The sequence below is a fragment of the Chelonia mydas genome, chromosome 13 (assembly GCF_015237465.2).
Source record: "Chelonia mydas isolate rCheMyd1 chromosome 13, rCheMyd1.pri.v2, whole genome shotgun sequence".
NCBI lineage: Eukaryota > Metazoa > Chordata > Testudines > Cheloniidae > Chelonia > Chelonia mydas.
Genome location: NC_051253.2, coordinates 10,323,566 through 10,349,240, shown reverse-complemented (window position 1 = coordinate 10,349,240; position 25,675 = coordinate 10,323,566). Strand labels below are relative to the sequence as shown.

The following is a 25,675-nucleotide window of genomic DNA, read 5'->3' as shown; positions in this document are numbered from 1 at the left end:
CTCCTGTCCTTTTTGCGGATACAGACTAACACGTATGCTACTCTGAAACCTGTCAAAATACATAAGTGTACGAGTGTGAAAATGCACTGTTATGGCACATTTTTTGTGCTTGGATTCTCAGTGAATAGATAGTGCTAAAGTTATGCCTGAACGATGCGGTTTGTGCTCATGTCTGTCTTGGTAACTACAGCACACCAAAAATGGCATTTAGAGATACATAGATAATTAAAAAAAAAAAAAGAAAAGGAGGACTTGTGGCACCTTAGAGACTCACAAATTTATTTGAGCATAAGCTTTCGTGAGCTACAGCTCACTTCATCAGATGCATTCCGTGGAAAATACAGTGGGGAGATTTATATACATAGAGAACAAGAAACAATGGGTGTTACCATACACACTGTAACGAGAGTGATCAGGTAAGGAGAGCAGGGGGAAAAAGACCTTTTGTAGTGATAATCAAGGTGGGCCATTTCCAGCAGTTGACAAGAACGTCTGAGGAACAGTGGGGGGGTGGGGGGAGGGGGGAGAAATAAACATGGGGAAATAGTTTTACTTTGTGTAATGACCCATCCACTCCCAGTCTTTATTCAAGCCTAAATTAATTGCAAATTAATTCCAATTCAGCAGTCTCTCGTTGGAAATAACAGACTGGACTTCTACAGAGTGCTTCTGCCGACGTGCACGGGCTGAAATTGTGGAAAAGCAGCATCACTTGCCCCATAACCTCAGCCGTGTAGAACACAATGCCATCCACAGCCTCAGAAACAACGCTGACATCATAATCAAAAAGGCTGACAAAGGAGGTGCTGTCGTCATCATGAATAGGTCGGAATATGAACAAGAGGCTGCTAGGCAGCTCTCCAACACCACTTTCTACAAGCCATTACCCTCTGATCCCACTGAGGGTTACCAAAAGAAACTACAGCATTTGCTCAAGAAACTCCCTGAAAAAACACAAGAACAAATCCACACAGACACACCCCTGGAACTCCGACCAGGGGTATTCTATCTGCTACCCAAGATCCATAAACCTGGAAATCCTGGACGCCCCATCATCTCAGGCACCCTGACAGCAGGATTGTTTGGCTATGTAGACTCCCTCCTCAGGCCCTATGCTACCAGCACTCCCAGCTATCTTCGAGACACCACTGACTTCCTGAGGAAAGTACAATCCATCGGTGATCTTCCAGAAAACACCATCCTAGCCACCATGGATGTAGAATCCCTCTACACCAACATTCCACACAAAGATGGACTACAAGCCGTCAGGAACAGTATCCCCGATAATGTCACGGCAAACCTGGTGGCTGAACTTTGTGACTTTGTCCTCACCCATAACTATTTCACATTTGGGGACAATGTATACCTTCAAATCAGCGGCACTGCTATGGTTACCCACATGGCCCCACAATATGCCAACATTTTTATGGCTGACTTGGAACAACGCTTCCTCAGCTCTCGTCCCCTAAAGCCCCTACTCTACTTGCACTACATTGATGACATCTTTATCATCTGGACCCATGGAAAAGAAGCCCTTGAGGAATTCCACCATGATTTCAACAATTTCCATCCCACCATCAACCTCGGCCTGGACCAGTCCACACAAGAGATCCACTTCCTGGACACTACGGTGCTAGTAAGCGATGGTCACATAAACACCACCCTATACCGGAAACCTACTGACCGCTATGCCTACCTACATGCCTCCAGCTTTCACCCTGACCACACCACACGATCCATTCTCTACAGGCAAGCTCTACGATACAACTGCATTTGCTCCAACCCCTCAGACAGAGACAAACACCTACAAGATCTCTGTCAAGCCTTCTTACAACTACAATACCCACCTGCTGAAGTGAAGAAACAGATTGACAGAGCCAGAAGAGTACCCAGAAGTTACCTACTACAGGACAGGCCCAACAAAGAAAATAACAGAACGCCACTAGCCATCACCTTCAGCCCCCAATTAAAACCCTCCAACGCATCATCAAGGATCTACAACCTATCCTGAAGGACAACCCATCACTCTCACAGATCTTGGGAGACAGGCCAGTCCTTGCTTACAGACAGCCCCCAAACTTAAGCAAATACTCACCAGCAACCACACACCACAGAGCAGAACCACTAACCCAGGAACCTATCCTTGCAACAAAGCCCGTTGCCAACTGTGCCCACATATCTATTCAGGGGACACCATCATAGGGCCTAATCACATCAGCCACACTATCAGAGGCTCGTTCACCTGCACATCTACCAATGTGATATATGCCATCATGTGCCAGCAATGCCCCTCTGCCATTTACATTGGCCAAACTGGACAGTCTCTACGTAAAAGAATAAATGGACACAAATCAGATGTCAAGAATTATAACATTCATAAACCAGTCAGAGAACACTTCACTCTCTTTGGTCACTCGATTACAGACCTAAAAGTGGCAATTCTTCAACAAAAAAAAACTTCAAAAACAGACTCCAATGAGAGACTGCTGAATTGGAATTAATTTGCAAACTGGATACAATTAACGTAGGCTTGAATAAAGACTGGAAGTGGATGGGTCATTACACAAAGTAAAACTATTCCACCCCCACCCCACCCCCGCTGTTCCTCAGACGTTCTTGTCAACTGCTGGAAATGACCCACCTTGATTATCACTACAAAAGGTCTTTTTCCCCCTGCTCTCCTTACCTGATCACTCTCGTTACAGTGTGTATGGTAACACGCATTGTTTCATGTTCTCTGTGTATATAAATCTCCCCACTGTATTTTCCACTGAATGCATCTGATGAAGTGAGCTGTAGCTCACGAAAGCTTATGCTCAAATAAATTTGTTCGTCTCTAGGGTGCCACAAGTCCTCCTTTTCTTTTTGCGAATACAGACTAACACGGCTGCTACTCTGAAACCTGTCATAGATAATTCAATAGGCTCTGTCCTTTCAGTTCTGCCCACACCACTTTGTACCATCTCACCTGAATGGCAGAGCTTCCAGAAGGGGCATCTCATCAGCAGTGAATGAGGATTTCAGAGAGACTGGTGCTGACATATCACTTATGGAAATGCCCCATTCTGGAAAAAATGCAGTGATGGAGTATACAGTATAGGAGGCTATTTGGCAATGAGTAGCTGACCTATCTTGCAGGGACATGTGTCCATAGGCTGGGATCTGAAGAACTGAACCCCAGCTCCCCTGAAGATGTATTAGCGAATCTCTGACAGCTCAGTGAATTCATTCTACCCATCTTCCAAGTTGTGTCTGTACTGTATTACATTGTTGAACTCTCTAGAGCTCTGGTATGCCTACAGCACACAAAAATGTGTCTCCCTTTGGGAGGTTTTGGAAGGGGTAATTTATTTACTCCTTCATTTATGAAGTTAGGTCATAGATTAAATTTTCTCTTGGAAGCACTGCTCTGTGCTTATCTGAACCATATGACCTCTTAGCAAAATATATGGGAACAATTATTATTATCCAGGCCAATTGTTTTATTGAGCTGAGCCACTGGGGCTCTCTGATGTTTGGAGAAATCATATTTCAATCAAGTTTGTATAGTATTGGCCAGTTCAGCAGGACCACATTCTATTTTAAATGAGTTTCAGTAGATTGGAACAGGACAGGCTTAGAGAGAGCCCACTGCAAAAGTAACTAGTGTAGCAGTGTAGTGTAGCAGATTGAGAAGGAATTTAAAAAGGAAATGTATCTAATGATAAGTATAGAACTCAGAGTCAGGATTATTGGGTTCTGATCCTAGCTCTGCTGCTGACTCTGGTATCTTATTGAAGTATTATTGTAGCCATGTTGGTCCCAGGATTTTAGAGACAAGATTGGTGAGGTAATATCTTTTGTTTTTTGATCTAATCAAAGATGTTACCTCACCCACCTTGTCTCTGCTGTATCTTATGTTAGCAAGTAATAAAACACAAAGAGATAAGGTAGAAGAGAAAATAAAAGATAAATCTTTTGCAGGATTTCCCTGCATTTAAGTTAAAATTCTCTTTTTAAAAAAACAAACAAACAAATCTCCAGATAACATTTTTCCACATCTCCCAGGGAATATCTATTGTCCCTGATTATAAGAAGTCCACTGAGTTTGGTGTAAATTCTTGTACATTAATTTGTCTAACACAGATCATGCAGTCCTCCTGTAACACAAATAAAAGTGTTTATTCTACCATTGAAGAGGTGTGTCATATATTTATTTAATTAGACATTGCTAGTGTGTTCTATTGCATCTTAGAATACAGGGCTTTGGGCCAGATCCTCAGCTGGTGTGAAATGATGCAATCCGATTGACCTTAAAGCCTGACTCTTTACAAAGGGATCCAAGCCTTTAACTGTATAGAGAGAGATTTCAGCTAGTACTGAATGACCTCAAGAGATGGGGGAAAAGCACCAAAAGAGCCCTGATCCCACCTGTAAGGGAACAGCATAAGGACGGTGGGAGTTACAGCACTGCCCACAGTTGTACACACCCCAAAGATCATGGGAAGGGGTTATTGTTCTACTTTCTGCACCAGCTACCACTTCAGCCACTGGTCGGGGGGAATGATACTGCACCTGCAGAATGGGTGTTAGATCTGCTCCCACTGCTGCCGGATGTCATTCTGCCTGCACGCCTGGTGTGTAGATAGAATACTCCACGTGGTGCCGTGGCCCTCTGCATCCACCCGCACCGTGGCTGTGCTCAAAAAGCCATGACAGGGCCCAAAGGGTTTGGTTTAGTAATCAGAGCACGTCATGCAGGAGGCATGTTTCCAGTTTGGACACTTACTTGTGTGACTTCAGGTAACTGACTTTGCCACTTTGGGCCTTATTTTACCAGGTTTAAAACAGTTAAACAAATACTTAACATTGCACATGTGTGCTGTGAGGATTCATTAATTTATATTTGCAAAGCACTTTGAGATTACTTTGAGTGAAAGAGTCAGCGTATTATTATAGTGTGTCTGCAGTCAGATTCCGGTTGGGGAGGGTTGGTTTGATCACAGTTTCAGAAAGCTCTAATTTTGCAGCTGTCAGGGACTCATGGTGTGATCTTAGGCAAGTCACTCACCTGCTCTCTGCCTCAGTTTCCCTACCTGTATGCCAGGGATAATGCTGTTGACCCTCCTTTATAAAGCACTTGGAGATCAGCAAGTGAGTAGTGTCCTAAAAGAGACATCCTAAAGGTGAACCTGTTATTTACAGGTAGCAGATTTACTGGGGCATGCCAATCTGTACAGCACCCTTTTACTAAACAGCCTTTATTCACACCTCAAATGCCAGACAAAAACGACCTAAAAATCTAACTTCAGTCTTCTTTAAAAATTGGATGACTTTTTGTTAAAGGAGAGATCAAGTTTTAAAATAAACAGGCTCCCTTATGATTTTTACCGCACACTATAAATTCAGCAGAATACTCCAAGACAAGTAGATACACAAATTTATCTGTACTTCTTGTGTAGCCAGACAGCAGTTCACCTTCTGTCTTAAGGGGACTATTCCACACTGATTGGGCACTCAAAACTCCCATCCAACTTAAGTTCTGGGTAGGACATTAACTATACTTAATGAGTGTATTAACAAGCATGTCAAATGGAAGACACGGAAGGTAATTGTCCTGCTCTGCTGAGCATTGGTAAGACTTCAGCAGAAGTTTTCTGTCCAGTTTTGGGCACTGCACTTTAAGAAAACTATGGATAAAATGGAGAAAGTCCAGAAAAGAGCAATAAAAATGATAAAAGGTTTAGAAAATCTGACAGATGAGGAAAGATTACAGAAACAGGGCATGTTTAGTCTTGAGAAAAGAAGACTGAGGGAAGACCTGATAACAGTCTTCAAATATGTTAAGGGCTATTATAAATAGGATGGTGATCAATTGTTCTCCATGTTCACTAAAAGTAGGACAAAATGTACTGGCCTAAATCTACAGCAAGGGAGATTTAGGTTAGATATTGGGAAAACCTCTTTCACTGTATGAATTGTCCAGTCTGAGTCTGGTTGATGATCTAAAAACCTGACATAAACTTGATAACAAGGGGGCAAACCCAATTGTGAGTTTGAAAAACTGACACCTACCAATGCTCTAGGTTGGAGTTGGTGTGTGTGTGTGGTGGTGGGGGGTATCACATCTGTTAAGCTTTTCACTTGTGGGTAGGTTCTTTTATTGGTATTTTTAAAATAGGTTTTATCTGTAATGCTTTTACCTTAAGAATAAATGTGCTTGCTTAGAAACAGCTGTGTAGAAACTTGTACACTGCGGGCAATGGTCTGTGCATAGCCCTTGGAGAGAAAGCACAGCACAGGTACAGGCCTTTAGGCAGATTGATTGGCTGGAGATATTATAGCGTAAGGCAGGGAGCAGACTTAAAACCCCCAGTCAGAAAAGTGTGGGACAAGGGCTCCTACCCAGAGACAGGTGATGGCAGAAGACCTGAGACCTGACTGGGAACTCCTGGAGTGGACCCTGGAGAGGGGGTTACAGATCAGTTACCCTGAAACTGCAACACCTGTCACTAGAGGTTTTTAGGAATGGGTTGACAAACACCTGCCAGGGATGGTCTAGGTTTACTTGGTACTGCCTCAGCTCAGGGGGATGGACTATATGACCTCTCGAGGTCCCTTCCAGTCCTACATTTCTATGACTTTATATAAGGAAGGTATGCGGTATAACGGCCACATGTTACAGTAAACTTGTTACAGGATTGCTCATTATAGAAAGAGATTCAGAAAAGAGAAGCTCTAACTCAAACCAATGAAACGGGTGAGCCAGACAGAGACTGCTGTGCTTTTCTTCTAGCAACTCAACCTCAAGCAACCTGGGGATTTCCCATCTATGACTCTCATTCTACATTTTACTGTCGGTTAAAAAAAAAAAAAAGTACAGTGAAAGATGTTGGGTTTTCCACTCTGTAAGCCATTTAAATTTAGAAACCTTATTACCATATACCTTCCAGTTAGCATTGCAAAATGGCTTAATCACTCAAGGAGCCAATTTCAGCCCTTCACTGAGCCCACTGAAGTCATGGAGTTACTCCAAAGATGCATTTGACCCCATGGCGTTCTCTCAGAGGGAAAGGTTATTTCAAATGCCGTTGGAGAGGACGGCCTCAGAAGAGAGTACAGCCAATACACTCAAGAGCAGTGAAATACTACTCAGAACAGTTGCTGCACTTTTCCTTATGGGAATTCCTCTTGTAAACATCACCAACAATATTTCAGGCCAGATTTTCCTGCATTTGCATGTTTTGCAGTTACCACAGTAGATCATGCGATTGTGAGAAATATGCATACCTCCCACTGCCAAAATATCTTAGCAAATTACCACCATTGCACACATCATTCTGAAAATCTGACCCTTTATTTCATTCCTTGAAGTCTCTCCATAGGGGAAACCCTGAATACAGGGTTGCAACTGTACGTACACCATGCCAAACAAAATTTTACCGTGGCACTAAGACAACTTAATGGGGTAGATTTGTCAATAATGGCTCATATCTTGTGACCCATATGTACTCTACAGGCTGCCTATTCCTGGTTCTCCATCTTTTGACTTGTGTTTGTTCAAAATGGAGGGCAATGTTCAAAAAAGTTTAATGTGCATATTCAGAAGCCTGCAAATTTGGGCCAACGGCATCTCACAAATAATAACCACACTTAACTTGGAACTATTGCATGTGTGAGAGGCTAACTTAAAGTTATCCGTGCTGGACTGTCAGTCCTGGACATTAAAAAGCGTTCAGCATCAGTCTGATTCTCTTTACACTGAACCAAAGGGTAAAACTCCCATTGATTTCAAGGGGGAACAAAAGCTCAGCATTTTTCCAAATTCCTCTGCTGTCCACAGAATGGCATAGGAATCATCAGCAAATGTGTCCCACAACTCCTCACCAGCTGCACCTTAAAACCCTGTTGTGGAGATATCATACAAGGGTAAGACTAAAGTGCAGTCTGCAAAGCCGATTCATTCCTTGGCTTCTTTGCTAAGACTGTTCGCAAGGGTGCCAATGAGTGCTATTGTTTGTTATACTCTGTCAGCTAACCGCTGGGTTGAGACCATCTGTAGTACACCTTTCAGCAACCGGCCTGGATTTGAGCTGGTAACCCAGAGGGGAAAGGATCTCCATCCCAGCCATTCCCCTGAACTGCCTAGTTCTACTACGAAGTGCTCCAGGATGTAGCTTTGCTTTGGGACCTGAGATGGCTCAGAGGACTGCTGATGTGCACCCCCTTTGACTCCTAGATTAGTGGTTTGAACCTTGCCTCAGCTGATAGTTACCAAGAGTCATAGCTCTCTGAGAGCATTATCCTGGTCTACAATAGTACAAATGAGATGATAATTTCAAGCATTTCCGAATGGGCCATTATCCACAGCTGTGTGGGCGATCTCAGCCCTAGCACCACTTTTATTAATAAGTACAAAGCTGCCTGTCCCATACATGTGCAGATTTCACAGCCAGACCTTAGGTTTGATCCTCCGGTGCCCACTCCTTCCTAGCTCATTTCTGATCTTATAAATAAAAATAAATAAATAAATAGGCAGGAATTCCAAGCTCTCCTTCTGACATTTTTTCATTTCAATGCGTGTCCCAGGTACCTTGCCAAGAAAATGCAAGAAAGAGCTGCTGGCAGTAAAGCTACGGAACAGGCCAAGCAAGCAGGAACTGGAAGACAGGAACATTTTCCCAAGGAGGACGGATGAGGAACGACAGGAAATCCGGCAGCAAATTGAAATGAAACTCTCAAAGTAAGTCAGTTTAAGAGACGGAACGGGACAATCTTTATAGTGAAGTCTCTTCTGTACCTCACCTCACTATACACATGTCCCTTAGCCCATTTCCCATGGAGAGTCATGCAGAAAAGGACATCATCAACAGCAGCCTTGGCTTCAGGGCCATGCTTTGCTTTTGATCTCTGAGCTCATACACTTCATGTTGTGGGCTGGTCACTTGATCTCCTCCTTGAATCAAGCTTTCCAGCCTAAAATAAAAAGCAAAACTCAGTGCAGTGATTTAGATCCTAGGCCTGGAATTTATGCTTGCACCTCTCATTGAAGTCAATTGATTGTTCTAGTTCCTATCTTTCAATTAACCACCAAACTTTTCAGCTTTGTCCATACTTGCCTTTATCCTTGATTGCAGCCATCAGTGTATCTGCAAACCCCCATTATAGGCAGTGAAAGCTGCAATGTGCACTGGTGGGGGTTAACTGACCCTGTTTCAAGTAAGGGTCAGCTTCAGCAGGGCTTTCTTTGCCAGGGCTAGAGATTTTCAGAGGTGCAGCTCCACAGATGGCTGAAATCTGGGCTAATTGCAAGGGTAGGAAAGTCCTGTTTTTTTTGTTTTTTTTTAGTAAATGGCTTACAAACACTTAACCAGGCAGGGCATGAGGGCTCAGCTGTATAGGAGAAATTTGTATTGCAGTTAGACAGTGTAAGCAAAGATTTACAGAAACCATTAGATTCAAATTGCATTGGTTTAAAAAAAAATAGCTAAATGTAGATAATTTGCAAACCTGAATGTTTTAGTTGTGACAAATTGGATTGTTAAATAATCTGTGCTGTGCACTCCCACGCTAGAATAGGCTGTTCTGAATGGCTGCCAAAATGGTTGAAATCCAACTGTGAAAGCGGAACAGGAGTTCATGCTGGAGGCTTTTTAAATATTAATAACTGGAATCTGCTTTTTCAAGAAACAGCTGCTGTTATTCCAGCAAGAACTGGGCCAGCTCTTCAGTCTGTACCTTTAATAAACTTTTGTTTTAGAGGGTTGGGAATGAGGTTGATAGATCAGAGTGCAATTCCTAATGGACCGGTGTCTACACTATAAAACACACCATCATGTTTGGCCCCTCTGCTGGCAATCTCAGCTAAAAAAAGACCAGTGTTTGAACATTAAGAATAAAATATCTCAAACTACTTTACAAATGTTAGTTAAGCTTCATAGTACCCCGGGATGCTGATAATGGATAGAGAGGATTCATTTTACTTTGTCTTTGTTTATTATCTTTGTCTAATATTTGTATTATGGTAGCGCTTAGAAGCCAACAGATAATGGGACCATATTGTACTGGGCACTGCACAAACACAGAGTGAAACACAGACAATGGATTTAACATGCAGGTAGAATGAACAATGTGATGGTTGACAATCACCACGTTCAGGGCTTTGGAGCTGTGCTCCGGCTCCAGGCAAAAACCTGCAGCTCCAGTGCTCTGGAGCTGCTCCGCGCTCCAGCTCTGGGCTCTGCTCCAAAGCCCTGACCACGTTAGCGCCAAGATGTGAAGCCATCTTTGGGAGTGGATCATGGGGGACGTTCCACCATATATAACTGTCCTGACAACAGCTTAGGACAGAAAGTGAAGAATACATGGGCCTGATCCTGTAAGCCCTGCACATGTGAAACGTCCATTTGCCTTCCTGAGCTTTTGGAAGCGTAGGTGCATTTTAGGCAGGCAGAAGTCCCTGAGTTGCAATTTGGCCAAGCTACTGGGCTTAACAGTCTTATAGGCTTCTGCAAAACTACGATGTGATCTGTAGTAGGAGGTCAGGAGCCTGATTTTACAACTCATCTGAAACACTTGGAAAAGTGCCTTCCGATGCTAGACTGGGACATTTGTACAGTCTTCACCTCAGCGTGAAGGGTGTCATCTAGTGAATCTCCAATATCTCTTCCTGCTGCAACAGTTGGGTGCTCCTTGGAGGTCTCCTGTCTAACTACCAGCTCAGCCTAACCCTAGTTTGCTTGGGAGAGCTAGCGGAATCTCAGCACAACATAGGATGGCTACAGGCCCTTCCCCTTTCTTTGTGGGTACCATTTAGCCACTTTGTGGTGGAAAAGGAAAATAAGGTTAAGAAATTATGCCTGAAATTTAGTGTCAATATAAGGACTTACAACATAAGTGCCTACCAGAGGAGCATAATGCATGATCATGACTGGAAGTTGTGGAAGGCAAGGTTTGGTGTACAGATATAAAGAAGACAGACAGCTGATGAGGAGCAGTCTATGATGTAAGTTATTAATCTGGTAGGTAATGTCTACAGATGGCTGAAAGGGCATGCTCATTTAGTGTAACTGAAGACATGCTTTCATTTACCTCCTCCTTATTCCCAGAACTCAGCAGGCTGAGTGCCACTCATGAAACAGAAGGTGCAGAGATTGCTAGAATAGTCTGCCATGCAAAACAGATCGGAGCTAGTCCCCTGCATAATTTCTGAGCAGATATGAGCACTGGGACAGCTTGCTCTTTGTTCATCAACCAGAATAGAGCATGATGATGCAAACAACCTTGGCCAGCAGATAAATCATGGGAAGATATTTTCATGATGAAAGCCGCGCACATGTCAAAGATAAGCCCATTTTGCAAATACAGAAATAAGTAGTGTCCTGGGGATATCCCCTCTGAATGTCTGACTCATTTTGGGGAGAGCCACAGAAAAAACTGACTTCTCCCCAAAAGTCCATGCCATGTTTTACACTAAACTCAGTGCATACTTGGACAGGAGTTTGTAAGTTTAGTTAAGGTGGTGGAGATGCCTATGCAGTACAAACCCCAGCTGAGATTTTCAAATATCCTTAAATCCATTTCAATGGGACAGTGTGGCTAAATCCCTTAGTTGGCTTTGAAAATCTCAATGGTGATCAATGAAGCTTATACAGGGCTTAAATTCTTATAGAATATTTCCCGGATCTGCCCCCTCCCCGCCATGCTATAAAAACTACAGAGGGTTGGAAAATATTTACCTGACCTCTGCTCTGGACAACTCCGGCTGAATTTAAGCCCTCAGTTTATAGATGTGGAACCCACTAGTGAGTTCTCAGATTTAAGGAACTCTCTTTGTTTTAGGATCCAGCATCTGGTTCCAGTGGAAATTGCTAATCTCTGTGTGATCTGACCACCATGTAGATGGATTTCAGCACATGGCAGCCACTGTTCCAAAGATAGCATTAGATGATAATTCTGAGTGGGACTTACTCAACTACGAATCCAAATGTACAATCCAATTACAAACCTGTCCTCTACACGCTAAGGCTGTGTCTAGAGATGTGATTCCCAGCTTGCACAGACATACCTGTGCTAGCTCTCACTGAGCGAGTGCGCTAAAAATAGTAGTTTAGCCACAGTAGCACAGGCAATTGGCACAGGTTAGCTGCCCCAAGTACATACCATGGGGTCCAGGCAGGTTTGCATTCAGGCCGGCTTGCCCATGCGATGGCTTGCTGCTGCCTGTGTTACCATGGCTACACTGTTATTTTTAGCACTCTAGCATGATGAGAGCTAGTGTGAGTATGTCTACACTCCCAGCTCTAGCTGAAGACATAGCCTAGGAGATGAGATAGAACCGGGAGACTCGCTGTTCAATAGCTGACTGATTCTTGATAAACTAGCCAGTAGACAGGCAGCCATGTTCCAGATTTGTTGTTTGCCAGCTGTATCCTCATGGATTTGAAGGAGTTCTAGGGTAGCTAGCAAAGTCCTTCTGTAACACCGACAGACCACGGTTGTCGCAGGCGGGATCAAACCTGGGACCTATGGAGCTTGGTGCCATGAGCCTCTCCCGCATGAGCTAAAGGCCAACTGGCTGTTAGCTAAGGCTGTAAAGCAAACTCATTAATCTCTCTCTCTAAGTGGTCTCGGTGCCACTAGATGGGACAGAACACCACACCCAAGCGGTGTGTGGGTTACACTTCCATCCCATCTTTAAATCACTAGTTTTACGTGACACAATGTTCTGCCAGATGGAAGAAGAGCCATACTTAAATATTTTATGAACATAATGAAATCATTATTGTACAGTTAGTCAAAAAATGGGAAAACTTTTCATGAAAAATGGGTCCCGTTGCTTCACCAAAAAAAATGTCAACATTTAAAGATTCTGGATCAATTCTAACCGATAGATATAATAGCTGGAGAGAAAGTGGACGCTCAACTTTTGCACTGATAAATAGTTACACAGCCAGACCCACAGCACCCCTTCCTCACTCCAACTTATCAGGCGGCCTCCTCACTCCCCATCAGTACCGAATCCTGAAAACTCCTTAAGCAGATTCTGCTCTTATTCCAGTATAAATCCATTGACTTCAGTGAAGTTGCTCCTGTCTGACATCAGTGTAAGTGGGGGCAGGATCCACCACTTGCTTTCTTTGTGTTATTTACTAGATTTATTTTATCTCTCTCCTTTCTCCCTATTTCTAATCAAATAAGTCAGGGGTTCTCAAACTGGGGGTCGGGCCCCTCAGGGGTGTGTGTGATTATTACACGGGGGGTCGTGAGCTGTCAGCCTTCACCCCAAACCCCACTTTGCCTCCAGCATTTATAATGGTGTTAAATATATTAAAAAGTGTTTTTAATTTATAAGTGGGGGGTCGCACTCAGAGGCTTGCTATGTGAAAGGGGTCACCAGCACAAAAGTTTGAGAATCACTGAAACAAGTCAACCACTTGTTGCTATGGAAATGTGCCCCTCCCCAAATGGCAGTATTCCATATTTCCCCAGATTGTCTCATTCAGTAGTATTCATCTCTTACTAATTTATCTGTCCCTGATGCTTCAGGCCATGATAGACACTGGTAATAATCTATTGTGTGCTAGACCACTGCGGTTCTGATGAGCCAGGCTCCTGACATTCCTTGTTCGCCTTCACTATGTGTTCTGAGTGCAGATAATAAGACCTCAGTGGCATTAAATGAATTGAGCCCATTATGTCAAGAGGTTAAAAAAAATTTGCAAATATGATTATTTGCAATAACTGCTCTCTGTATGACGGACTTTCTTCATTCTATAAGGGATTTAAGCGGAAACCCAGAGGAACAAAATGATCTTTAGAACGAAGAGCAATGCGTAGAAAGGCTGTTTAATTAATTTAGGACATTATTGAGACTCTTTTGAAAGTTAATATCCGAACTGCCAGGGTGGCTGTTACTTCCATAGTACGCCTTGTACAGGCACACTCAGAAACACTCCTTTATTGCTTAATGTCTCAATGAAAACATGAATTCCTAGAACAAATTATACTTGTAATTTTCACTTCGTGTTCCGCTTTGCTTCCTCGGGTGTTTGCATAAGTAGACATGATGCATTAAGCAGTATTCAGTAGAGATGTGCAGAAACAGGAGCTCAGCTGGTATGGTGCTGAGGGCTATATAAGGCCTTATTAAAACAGACAGCCATGGATATTCACTGGCCCCAAAAATTCCATATGTGGGTGCTTAGCACTAAGCAGCCCCAATCTGGAAGTTCTGGCGGTGGTACACTGCGGCATGCTGAGAGCATTTCTCATCAATGCAAACTCTGGAAGGCAGTTTTCCTTATGCATTACTGTGTGGTGCCAGGAACTTTGTAGTTCCAGGGCTGTCCTGTGGTTCCTGGAAGTGCGCCTCTGAGTGGGGGTGGCACAAAATATCCCTCATCCAGCCATGAGGTGACAGCTCTCACAAACTGCTCACCCTTGCCACCAGTTGGTTTGTACCACTGTATCCTTCATGGCACTACACAATAGTGAAAAGATGACAAACCAGTAACAACAGCTTGGAGTCTAAAGACAAAGAGCAAGCACAGAGGGCCAAATTCTCCTCATGTTTACACCATGCCATGGGCAGTAAAAATAGCAGTAGCTTACACTGAGAATCAAGCCCACAGTGCCTAATTTATCTGATCTTAACTGTATTGTGACAGGGGCTAGGATGAAATCAGGGAATTGGGCCAGAGGAGATTTCCCTGGCAAATTGTGCTTATCCACCAAACAAAGGCTGTGATTGCTTTCCCAAAACTGCACACACCTCCTGAGGAGACACTTGAGAGAGGAAACCACAACACCGCCTGGCACAAAGACATGGGTCTTTTGAGGAGACAAACTTTGGGAAACATGGATTCCATTTTCCCCTCAGTGTGCATACAAGAAGTTTTTATCATGTACCTGGGGCATCATGCTCCATGCTGCGAGAGAATTGAGAAACCCCATCACATTAGACCTCCACACTGCCACTTGCCTATTTTCATGGCTGATAACTTTTTGTTTGTTTGGAAACGTTGAAAATAACATTCAAAGTCTTCCAGGGTCTATAAAGTTACATCCCATCTTGAATGTGAAACAGCAGAGAAGGTGGGGCCACAGCATCAGTGTTCCAGCTTCTCCCTGGCAGAAGCATCAGATTTGATTTGGGAGGTGTGTAGCTACGTGGGTTTGATCAAGGCTTCAGGTGGCTGTTTTCTTTGGTTTCAATCAGACAAGGGTCTGAGTTACTACAGCTCTGATGTCAGACTGAACTTACCCACATGCTTAGCTTTAAACATGTGCTTTAAGCCTCCTTGGGATACTTTCTTGAACTGGGCACTCTGTTTGGAAATCGGCCCAGGTTCAAATGGATTTTAGTGAGCCTTTTGAGAAGCCTCATCCGATTCCCAGGCTTGCTGCAAAGAGAACTGGGTGGATGGATTCCCTCTGCCCCCGCCTGCACAGAATTTCACTGATTTCAAACCACACAAGTATTCAGGTGGTTTGTGATTTTGTTGGGAACATTTAGCATTGAGCTTTGCTCTTGAGAGAGAGAGAGAGAGAGGCATAAACACTGAGATTTACTGTCACAGCTCATTATCTATGTACAATGGGACAAAGGGTGTCCTTATTTGGTAGAAGTTATCTTCAGGTAAGCGTGTCACTGATGCTAAAAATAATCAGTCAGAGAATGCAGCGTGGGTGTCTGTGCAAGCTCATGCTTTTCACCCAGGCAGCAAGAGCTATATATAGGGCTGCAATTGAACTCCGTAGGAGTGCATGTAAATTAATAGAGGCTCCCCTTCTTGTTCCGCGCTGACTCAGGCGTTTCTAATGAAGATATTTATTTGCGGTTGCTTTATTTATTGCACAATGTTTTGGTTGGTTGCTATATTTTATTAAGGGTTTGTGCAGTATCTCAAGTGCTTTGGCAGGCTGGTGCTTTATACACAACCTTTATTATTCATGTATTATTCTAAAACCTGTCAACCTTTATTATTATTATTTATGTTTTACTGTCGCTCTTTCATGATGGAGAACTGAGCCTGAAAAGGAGATGAGGAGAGGGAAGTTAGGACTGAGATTTTTCAAAGCTACCTGAAGGATTTAGATATAAATGTCCTGTAAATGTTAACGTTCTACCTGTGTTCTGCTTGATGGTGGTAGACTACCAGGCAGTAGCATATTCCATCCATAGGTGTGGGGGCTGCTGCACCCCCTGGCTTGAAGTGGTTTCCATCATATACAAGGTTTACAGGTTGGTTCAATGGCTCTCAGCACCCCCACTCTACAAATTGTTCCAGCACCCCTGATTCCATCCAGCAGTGTCCAGAATCCCTTTCAGGAAGAAAGCTGCACGCATGTCTAAGTTCATGGAGACTTGCTTGTCCTCAGAGGCTGTCTCACTAGAACACGGGAGGGTAGTGTTGAAACTGGTACTGCTGGTGCTGCTTCTCTGGATAAATGGAAGTGTGTTCTCCAGGGCTGTCAATCTCATAATTCTGCAAGCTCTAAACTCCCTTAGCTCTTGTATTTAGTACAGTAAAAGGAGGGACAAGGCACACTTTCAAACCAGCATTTTAATTTATGGCCAATGAATTAGCACATGAACCCATTTGCACATGCAAACAGGTGCACAAGCAATTTTGAGAAGGCATAATTCAAGCGGCTACTTTGTAAATATGGCCCAGTGTATACTAGTGTTATAATTAATAGAACACAATCACCATACCAAGAGCACAAGTTTACATAAGTAAACAGAGTTACGAAGTTAACCCTGAAACTTAGGAGATTCCTACAGTAAAAGTGAACACGTCGGAGGTTGTGCAAATAAAGCAGATCGTGAAGGCTGGGATGTTGGTTCTCACCCTGATAAACTGAATCCAAAATGCACTTTTGCATGTTTCAGTGATTTACCAGCAGTTCTATAGACATGTCAGGCCTGATTTTCAAAATATAAGAAGCCCAGGACCCCATGGAAAATTGCACATGCCCGGATGTGCCTAATTTGCTCATAGTTTGTTATGTAGATAAGATAGTTGTAGATGCAAAATAGCCCATGATATTCCTAACTTCCTAGGACTCAAGCCAGGTGAGATCTTTTCCAGCTCCAGCATAGGCTTCCTGAGCGACTTTGAGGAAGTCACCTACTCTGTGCCACTATTCCCCCATCTGTTAAATGGGGATAAAAATACTTCTGGATCAAAAGAGAGAAGGCTCAACTGTGTTTCATGGCTATGTAACTGACACGTCACCTTAGCCCCCAGTTTGTGGCTCCTCTCAGATCTGATGAAGCTACAAATGAATTAGAAAAGAATATACTGTACGTTGCTCTTCTGGCTCCACGTATACATGACACACATGGACCAGCTTCTCTCTTTTTTAAGAGGCAGAGAACCTTTTGTGAGGAGCAGATCTTACTCCCTTTAGTTCAATCAGAATGCTATTCTATTACCCAAACCATCTCTGACTGTATAATGATGATCTCCTGTGAACATAAATTGTCCTTTGGGCTCTCCAGACGCTAGTAATCTGCAAGCAGAAGTGCATGCGTACGTCCCTAATGGACTACACTTCATATGTTAATTAATTAATTTTGAAGCATACTGGCAGCTCTAGGTGAGAACTGTGATCTCAGATTCCACAGAGGGTCTGCTCCATTGCTCCGCTAAAAGAGCGGTTCACCAGCTCAGGCCAGCCTGCGGAGCATCTGATAGCCTGAACTCAAACCTCCTTCCACATACACCAGTACATTTATAGGCTGCACCCATCTGAAAGGGTGAAAGATGGGGAGAGCCTAACCTTGTGAATTTCCTATTGGAGCATATGGCTCCAGTCTGCTTCCACAGCATGCCTGCGGCTGTAGAAATTTTGAGATGTAGATACAGTATATACACCTGTGGTACCACAACCATACAGTGAGAGGCAGCCATGAATTATGTATTACTCCCGCAGTGGGTGTATGTTATTACTGATTTACTGGGCAAGCTATCATGGAGTGAATCACCCACCCCTTTGGCTGCAGAAATATGGTGTTTCCTTGGTGTTCTCCTCTCTAAGAACTGGCCAAGACTAACTGTTCATCTCATGAGATCCGATTAGATCCCAGCCTGAGCTGGTAGGACTGGTAGCCATCAATAAATATTGTAAGTACTACAATCTCCTCCTTCCGCAACACAGATCATGACTCTACCATTGCATTTCATGCAGACTCAAAGACAGAATCTTATTTCCCCAAGGCTCTGGCTTCCCTGCTTTCATGCTGCAAAACTGGGTCAATGCAAAAAAGCACAGTTTCTACTATACGGAAGTTACCTTAGGGATGCTGGGGAATGAAAGAAGAAAATAAATATTTAGGAAGAAGAATTTGGAGAGAAAAAGAACAGAAAAAAAAATACAAGGCACTTCTTGCTTTAAATAGAACAATATTTAATACATGTTCGTATGGGCTTGCAAATCATTGATGTAGTTCTAGCTAAATCTGCTTTATTCCATTCCCTTTTCCATCCTGGCAAATTGTATTGGGTATAATCATGCCTTCTTGTTTTCTTTACTTAAAAGCAGCTTAGGTCAAATACAGGGCACAGCTATTTTCTATTGATTGTTCACCTTTCAGTGACCTCTCTCTTGACCCCTTGGTGCTAGGTAGAAGTTAGGTTTGGTGTCTCTTGGGAGGTATGTTTGCTGATGCATATTATGTATCAAGAGGTCAAAAGGAATCCCTGGATTTATAAATACACTGTGAAGGATTTATTTAGTGAAATGAAAAAAAAATACCAAGTGAACTGTAATGTTGAAATCTGACAGGGAAGCACCTGTATTAAACAGCAAGTAGGTGGTTTAATGTAAATTGTGCCATATTAAAAGGACTACAGGATGGTTTAATTTTTCAAAAGACAGTTATAGTCAGGCTGTATGATGGAATTGCCCAGAGGAGAAAGAGTCATTGCCTTCCGAGGCTGGAGCCAATACTCCATGCAAAAACCCAGCTTTTCAGCCGACTGTATCCAGGCAACCAGAAAACATGTCAGCTTGCAAAATCAGCATGCTGGTAAAATCTGAGTCTTAAATTGCATTGCAATGAGGTTCATCCGTTCTAGCTCAACTGATATGCTGCAAAGAGGTGAGATTTGCTCTTTGTCCTTAAACAAAATGAAGAAAATCATTCTGCCAAGATGCAAACTGCAAAAGACAAGCTAGTGACTCAGTCTAGAAACCATTCTCTGTAAGAGCTAACAGATCTTGAGCTGCCCTGGGTTTGCTTGGTATGGTTTTATTAATTAAAAAAAAAAAATGAAATTTTAGAATGGTTAATATTTTGTTTTACAGCAGTCATGTACCGAGGAAAAACCTACTCTGTATAAATAGCCAGCAGTGCGTTGCAAAGAGAAAAGGCTAATCCATTAGCAACCTGTGAATGCCTTATATCAGACAGGATATCTCTCGAATAAGAATGCTCCTGTATATCATATAAAGTGGCCAGACTTCTTCAAAATAACAGCCATTAAAGGAAGAGAAGAATTATCTTCTTTCTGAAAAAAAAATTAAAGTGAAACACCCCATACCGCTGCAAGGAAAAATGACATTTTTTACCCACCATTTAGTTAACTGCACTTTAAAAAAGTGTTGGCAGCCTGTTTCCAATCCAAAGAATATAATGTAGAGTGTGATTAATGTACCCAGGGTTTTTAGTGTACTCTTGATTAGAACTGGACTAGGTGGGTGAGGTTCTGTGGCCTGCAATGTGCAGGTGATCATGATGGTCCCCTCTGGCCTTAACGTCTATGAGTCTGGAGGCCAGGACTCCTGGCTTCCAGTCTCATTTTTACTAATGAGACCTTAAGCACATTGCTTAGCTTCACTGCACCACATTTTACTCATGGCTGCTCCTGTACCCAGAGTGGGGTGGGGGATGGGGGGGGGTGTCACATCCTAATAGATAGAGCAAATTGGTGCCCACAGTGCACCAGCCCCTCTCCGCAGACTGGGTGGGAGCAGAAGGAGTAGGGTAAGGGAAGGGCTGTAGCCTCTGTTCTTCCCAACCCCCATTCTGGCAATTTGTTCACCGTTAGGAGGAGGAGCGGATATCCACATTGATGGGCTGCTCTTGTGCTCTGCCCTACTGTCAGCCACATAAAGTGTGTCGCAGGAGAGGCTCTGGGTGTGTTCCCACTCACCAAGCACATGCACACTTATGCATGGGCTGATCACAGCCTAGCACAGTATGTGTGTTACAGGAACATACCCCCGAGAGGCCACATCTGCAGCACTGGGACTAGCATGGGGCTTAAACTTGCAGCTGCTTGATGGAGTGACAGATCACGGGAGGATGTGCTTTAAAGAAATGACATAGCATTGCTTTTTCTAGCTTTGCTGAGGAACTACCGGGGGCGGTGAGGTGGTTGGGGTTAGTCAGGCTTTCACTGCTCTGCTTAGCTCTTCCGTGGGGTTTGGTTGTGTGTGTCATAGGAGCGGGCCTGAATACTGATGAAACTGAAACACATTTGGTCCAATCAGGCAGTTGTACTATAGGCTATATCTTTGCATACCAAAAACGTGGCCAGATCCTCAGCTGGCGCTAATCAGCATAGCCTCACTGACTTCAGTGGAGCCATGCCAATTTACACCACCTGAGATTATGCCCCCCCCCCCCGACCTTTCCTGGAAAGGCAATGGACCAGGTGAACCAAAGGGCATTCTGGTACACATGAAGTTTCTGAGCACAGTAGATATTCTTCACCATGCATACATCTCCATTTGGAACCCCTTGGATCCTAAAAGGCCAAGGACTTTTCCTGGATGTTGATCTTTGAGCCAATCTTCAAGATATCAGTGCAGCTGTCAATTATTCAGAAGGCAAAGAGCCTAGCTAAAGGGACAGTTATTCTTTTTGATGGAAGTGACATGAAGGAGGACACGTTGCTTTGCAAAGGTTCAGTTAAGCTCCCACGTGGTATTCCTGTGGTGAGACATATGACCTATAACAAAATACATTTGACAGTTTGTTAGGCTGGTGTTGGGGGAACAAGCATTAAACGGTTTGTCCTGTCTCAGTTGTAAGACCTGGGTTTGTCACAATTGCAAGAGCTTTAAAACAGGACAGACAACTAAGAACAAAGCTGGATTCTAGCTAAAGCAATGGAGGTTTTAAGCAAAGTACTTTCACAGCCTCATATGGGAACAAAAAAGGGGCAATAAGGCTGATTTTGAAAGAGCACAAAGGTTACAAACAGGTTTTCAAGAAAGTCTCTCCCTATGTTGAAAATATAAAGGTCAGATTCTGATCATAGCTATAAATCTAGAACACCACCATTGAAGTCATTGGCTGAATTCTCATTGTGCAGCTATAGCATCAAGGGCCCCTAGTGTCAAAAAGTGATCTTAAAGGGAGTGTAAATTACATTTATGTATGCTATACACTGCCCAAGTGATGTAGAGGGGAGATGACAGTGAGGCCCAGTTACTCCAGACTAGTGCTGGTCAAGACTTTTCTGCTGGAACAGTTCTCCATCAGAAAATATTGATTCAACGACATTGAAACATTTCAACCTTATTGAAATGATCCATATTGACAAAGTCTTGTCAAAAACTTCGGTGAACTTGATACGTTCTCAGGAAATGTTTCATTGAGACTCTCTCATTTCGTAATTTTCTAATGAGTCAAGGTGATTCAGTCAAAACTGAGCGTTCAGATAAGGTCAAACAAAATATTTTGGTACATTTGTGCTGTGAAAATTCGAGGTTTCAACTTTTCAATCTGACTCAGGGTGAAACCAAGTTTCAAAAAGACTGGAATGCCCCACAAGACAGAAATTCCATTCTTTTACCTGCTCTATTTTAGACTTACACCACCATAACTGAGCTCAGACTCTGGCCCAAAAATGTGGATCCAAGAGATGATGTGTACTGAACAGCACGGGGTGAATAGCTCACATTTAAATTCAGATCCATTTAGAGGGGACCTAGTCATAATGATCTAAATTCTGATACGCTGGGTGGTGCATCATGTGGTGAGTAACAGTCTCATTTACTTAATGGAACTATCTGAGTACAACAATACTAAACAGGAGTAAGGGTGGCAGAATCTTAAATTCTGGCCACGTCACAACCTTGAGTTCTCTGTGGAACTCCTTAGGGAGCTCTATGCAGAGTCCCACATGCACACTGATGGCAGGGTGTACTCAAAATACACTGTAATAAGAGAGTGTTACATTAAGAGACAGGTCTTTCTAAGCGCAGGCCACATAACAGATCGGAGTGCAGTGCCAGTTTTAAAGAGAGCCACAATGCACTGTCAGAACCTGTTATATGGGGGGATGGGGTGGAGTGGATGGCTCAGGTCTGCTTTGCATCCTGCTGATACTAATTGAGCTGTGAGCTAGCATTGCCCAGGAGGAAAACCGTGTCTGTGAGAGAAGGAGAAAGCAGTGCAGCGTAAGCATGTCACCAGCTGGGTGGCAAGAGCAATCTGCAAGCAGGGATACCCCATCCTTTGGGAATGCTGTGTGGGTGGATGAAGGGAGAGGCCTGGGAGGGTTTTGGTTACAAAGAAGAATTTGCCCAGAAGGATCTTTGCAGTTCTAACCAGTGTGTGATTGTACGTATGGCAGGAAGTGGGGCTATTTGTTCCAAAAGCGTCTGCAGTTTTAGGTATCACGTCTCGTTTCGTGCTTTGCTTTAGGGATTATACAAAAACATAATAGCATCATGTTTTCATAGACTTACTTCTGACTGAGAAAGTTTGTATTTGGCAGAGAAACTGACACCCCAGCCAGCATGCAGTGTATAGGCACATGCTGTCTGCAGCTAGGATTTGAGATGGCTGGGTTAGCTGGATCATTTGTGTAGAGACCATAGGTTGGCTGTTCCTTCAAGCCACCAGTGCTGTAGCTTCTCACTGGCTATAACTACAGAGATGCTTCTAAAACTTCAAAGGCTTTGCAGATTGCCAAGGGCTCCCTTTATAAATAGTTCAACTCACTGGGGGAAGACAATACTTCTCTTGAGAGCTTGCATCACGCAGGGAAATTCTCAGCATTTTGCATCAGTGAAAAGAATGGTCATCCTCAAAGATTTTTGCATTAATTGAAAAGAACAGGGGAAGGAGATTTTTGCAGATGCTTGTTGACACAGCTTGGTGAGCAGTGCTTCTCAGCATCTTCTTCAACTGACCAATCAAGCCGTGGTTTCTTGCTGTCTCTCAAATCTCACTCCAGGGGCACCTGGACCACTGTTTGTGGGTTAAGTGTGCAGAATTTCAGGATCTCAAAACTAGCCGTAGTGCTAGCCGTGCATCCTAGCTGAATTTGAACAGACTTTAGTGTTCATGCAAGCCAGGACAGTGGCTGCTGAGTTTTCTCCGTGAATGAGGAATCAATTCCACAGCCTGTTTACACAGGCAAAATTCACCCTTGTACAACACATTAAACCTAGAAGGCCCTCCTGTGGCATAGGCCCTTAAAGAGACATTGACAGTCAGTAACCCACAAATACATTCAGAATCCCTCTTGCCTAATTGCAAGATAACCCTATGGGGCTTTGCTGGAAAGCCCAACCACTGCAGCCACTTGCTACCACTCTGCTCATGCTACGTGTGCTGGATTTGAACCCAAGGAGCAGAGTTTCCAAAGTGGTTAACAGAGAGGCTGCTCCTAGCAGTCTGCTGCACTCTAGAGGCAGAGGCCTCCAAGGGATGTAGAGCACATTGGCCAGAGCATTTGAAAGCTCTTGTTAAATACCAAGGAGAGAGAAAAAATGGAGAAAAAATGGAGTTTGCTCCCCTCTCTGTACCCTCCAATTCCCTCCTGTTTGGGAATAAATTCTATGTTATGCTTTTTGCTTTCTCACTCATTACTGTGCACATTGCCTGGTGTGTTTAATGGTTTTTCTCTCGGTTGTTTTTCCTGCTGTTTCAGTGACAGATGTCTCTATGTTAAAATCCAACGTATTCTACAGTAAGAATTAATCCCTGGGATTTACATCGCAGGCGTTTGTTTGCTCAGAAGCACCAACCTGCTTACATTTTAGACATGCTGGTAACCGGTCTGAAACATTGGTTCGTTCTCCTCTTCTTGGGCATGCTGGGCTTCCAGTTTTTCCGCAGCTTCAAAGCGAGGACTAGCGTTTCATGGCTAAGCAAGTTGCCCTCTTTTGTCCGCCTGCAAGCAGAGGACAGACTCAGAGAGGAGCTCCTGATATGCGTGTACTGTACAGAGCTCAGCATGGTGCTATCTTAAGTCATTCACTGGTTCACTTTCTTCCCACAGGCTGATCAGACGTTTTAATGAAAATCCTGGGCCTCATGCTAGGAGGTGCTGAATGCCTTCAGTGTTCGCTGGGGGTTCAACCTGTGTCTATAGTTGAATGTTTGTTCAGTTGTGGTTTAACTTGTGAATTAACACGACTGTAAATTCCAGACTGAAAACAAACATTATTTGCTAGTTGTGTTTAAGCCTAGGCTGGGAGCAGAGATGTGTGTCCTGAAAAAGATTTTTATATTGACTATAGCGGAATTTATAGTCATGTTAGCCAACATGTAATCATTAAAACACAATTAACAATTAAAGCATAGTCATAACCTAGGGGCCTTTGAAAACTGGGCCTGATCTTGGGGAGATCCTGCAACCCTCATTGAATTCAGTGCTCAGAACCTCTTAACAACAGGCCATTGGTGCCAGCCAGGACTTTTTGCCCTAAAAATCATGCAAACTGTTTCCTTTTCATGATGGCAAACTAGCAATTATGTGGCTACAAAGTGCCAAACTCAGGTTTGCTAAAGTAAAAAGGCATTATTAGCCTCTAGGTTTAAAGTAGAGCATCATCCCAGTACAAGCTCCAAGAGGAATCTATGGCTAGTCAGAAAAAAAAAAATATACTCAGAGTGGTTAAAATTCAGATGAGTCAGTCACTCCCTTTCTGGAAACTCTTACCCATGGATGCCATATACAACCCTCCTTAGAACTGCTTCATGCTTCTGCTTTGCAGATGAAAATATCCCACTAACTGCACAACAATAGGGATGAGAGCAAGACTGGATCAGACAAATCAGGTCACAGCTGCCTCGGCATCCTAGCTGCAGAATGTTATTGCACCACGCAGGGGACTTTGGATTCTCTCCTCCCGAGGCTGGCAAAGACTGAACATTTGGGGGACTACACATGTGGAGGCATGAGCCAAGCCCAATCAAGTCAATGGGAAGATTTCCACGGGCTTTGGACTGGGGCCTTGGAGTGCAGAGGTAGAGAGAGAGCTGTTGCTCAGCTGCTCTGAGCAGCCTTCCCTTCTGACAGATCTAGGGAACTTCTGATCTCAATGGTCAAGTACTCTAGGGTTTTCACATGGGAGAAAACCGTGATTAGCTTGTAGCATTCTCCATCTGAATCCTCCCACCTAATTAGACAGTGGTGCTCTGACTCTGTATTTCAGCCCCCACACAGCAGATCTTTATATAATACTGTGCAACAACAGACCAGCCTAAGGACTCTATCAGTCATTCAGGGAGGATGGGTTGCAGTGTGTGGATGGCAGATATCTAGCTAGGGTTTTTATTCTGCACTCATCTGTAGTATCCGAGCACCATCCTGTGGTGCTTCTATGTGATTGGGATCATAGTGGTGGTGAACTGTAACTCAGCGGTGGGGGGAGTGGGATGGGCACATAATCAAACACATACATTGGGCCAAACACCACACTGATTTACAGCCTTGGG

The 25,675-nt window shown here is 43.5% G+C and overlaps 1 protein-coding gene across 6 annotated transcripts in view; it reads left to right on the top strand.

Moving 5' to 3' along the window:
• The window catches only part of PHACTR3 (phosphatase and actin regulator 3), a 159,304-nt gene that overhangs the window by 108,102 nt on the left and 25,527 nt on the right, over positions 1 to 25,675 (top strand). For all 6 annotated transcript variants that reach the window (XM_037877107.2, XM_043526728.1, XM_037877105.2 and 3 more), the window contains one exon: positions 8,569 to 8,722. In XM_037877107.2, the coding sequence (XP_037733035.1) occupies positions 8,569 to 8,722 (154 nt within the window). The remainder of the gene's footprint in view (positions 1 to 8,568; positions 8,723 to 25,675) is intronic.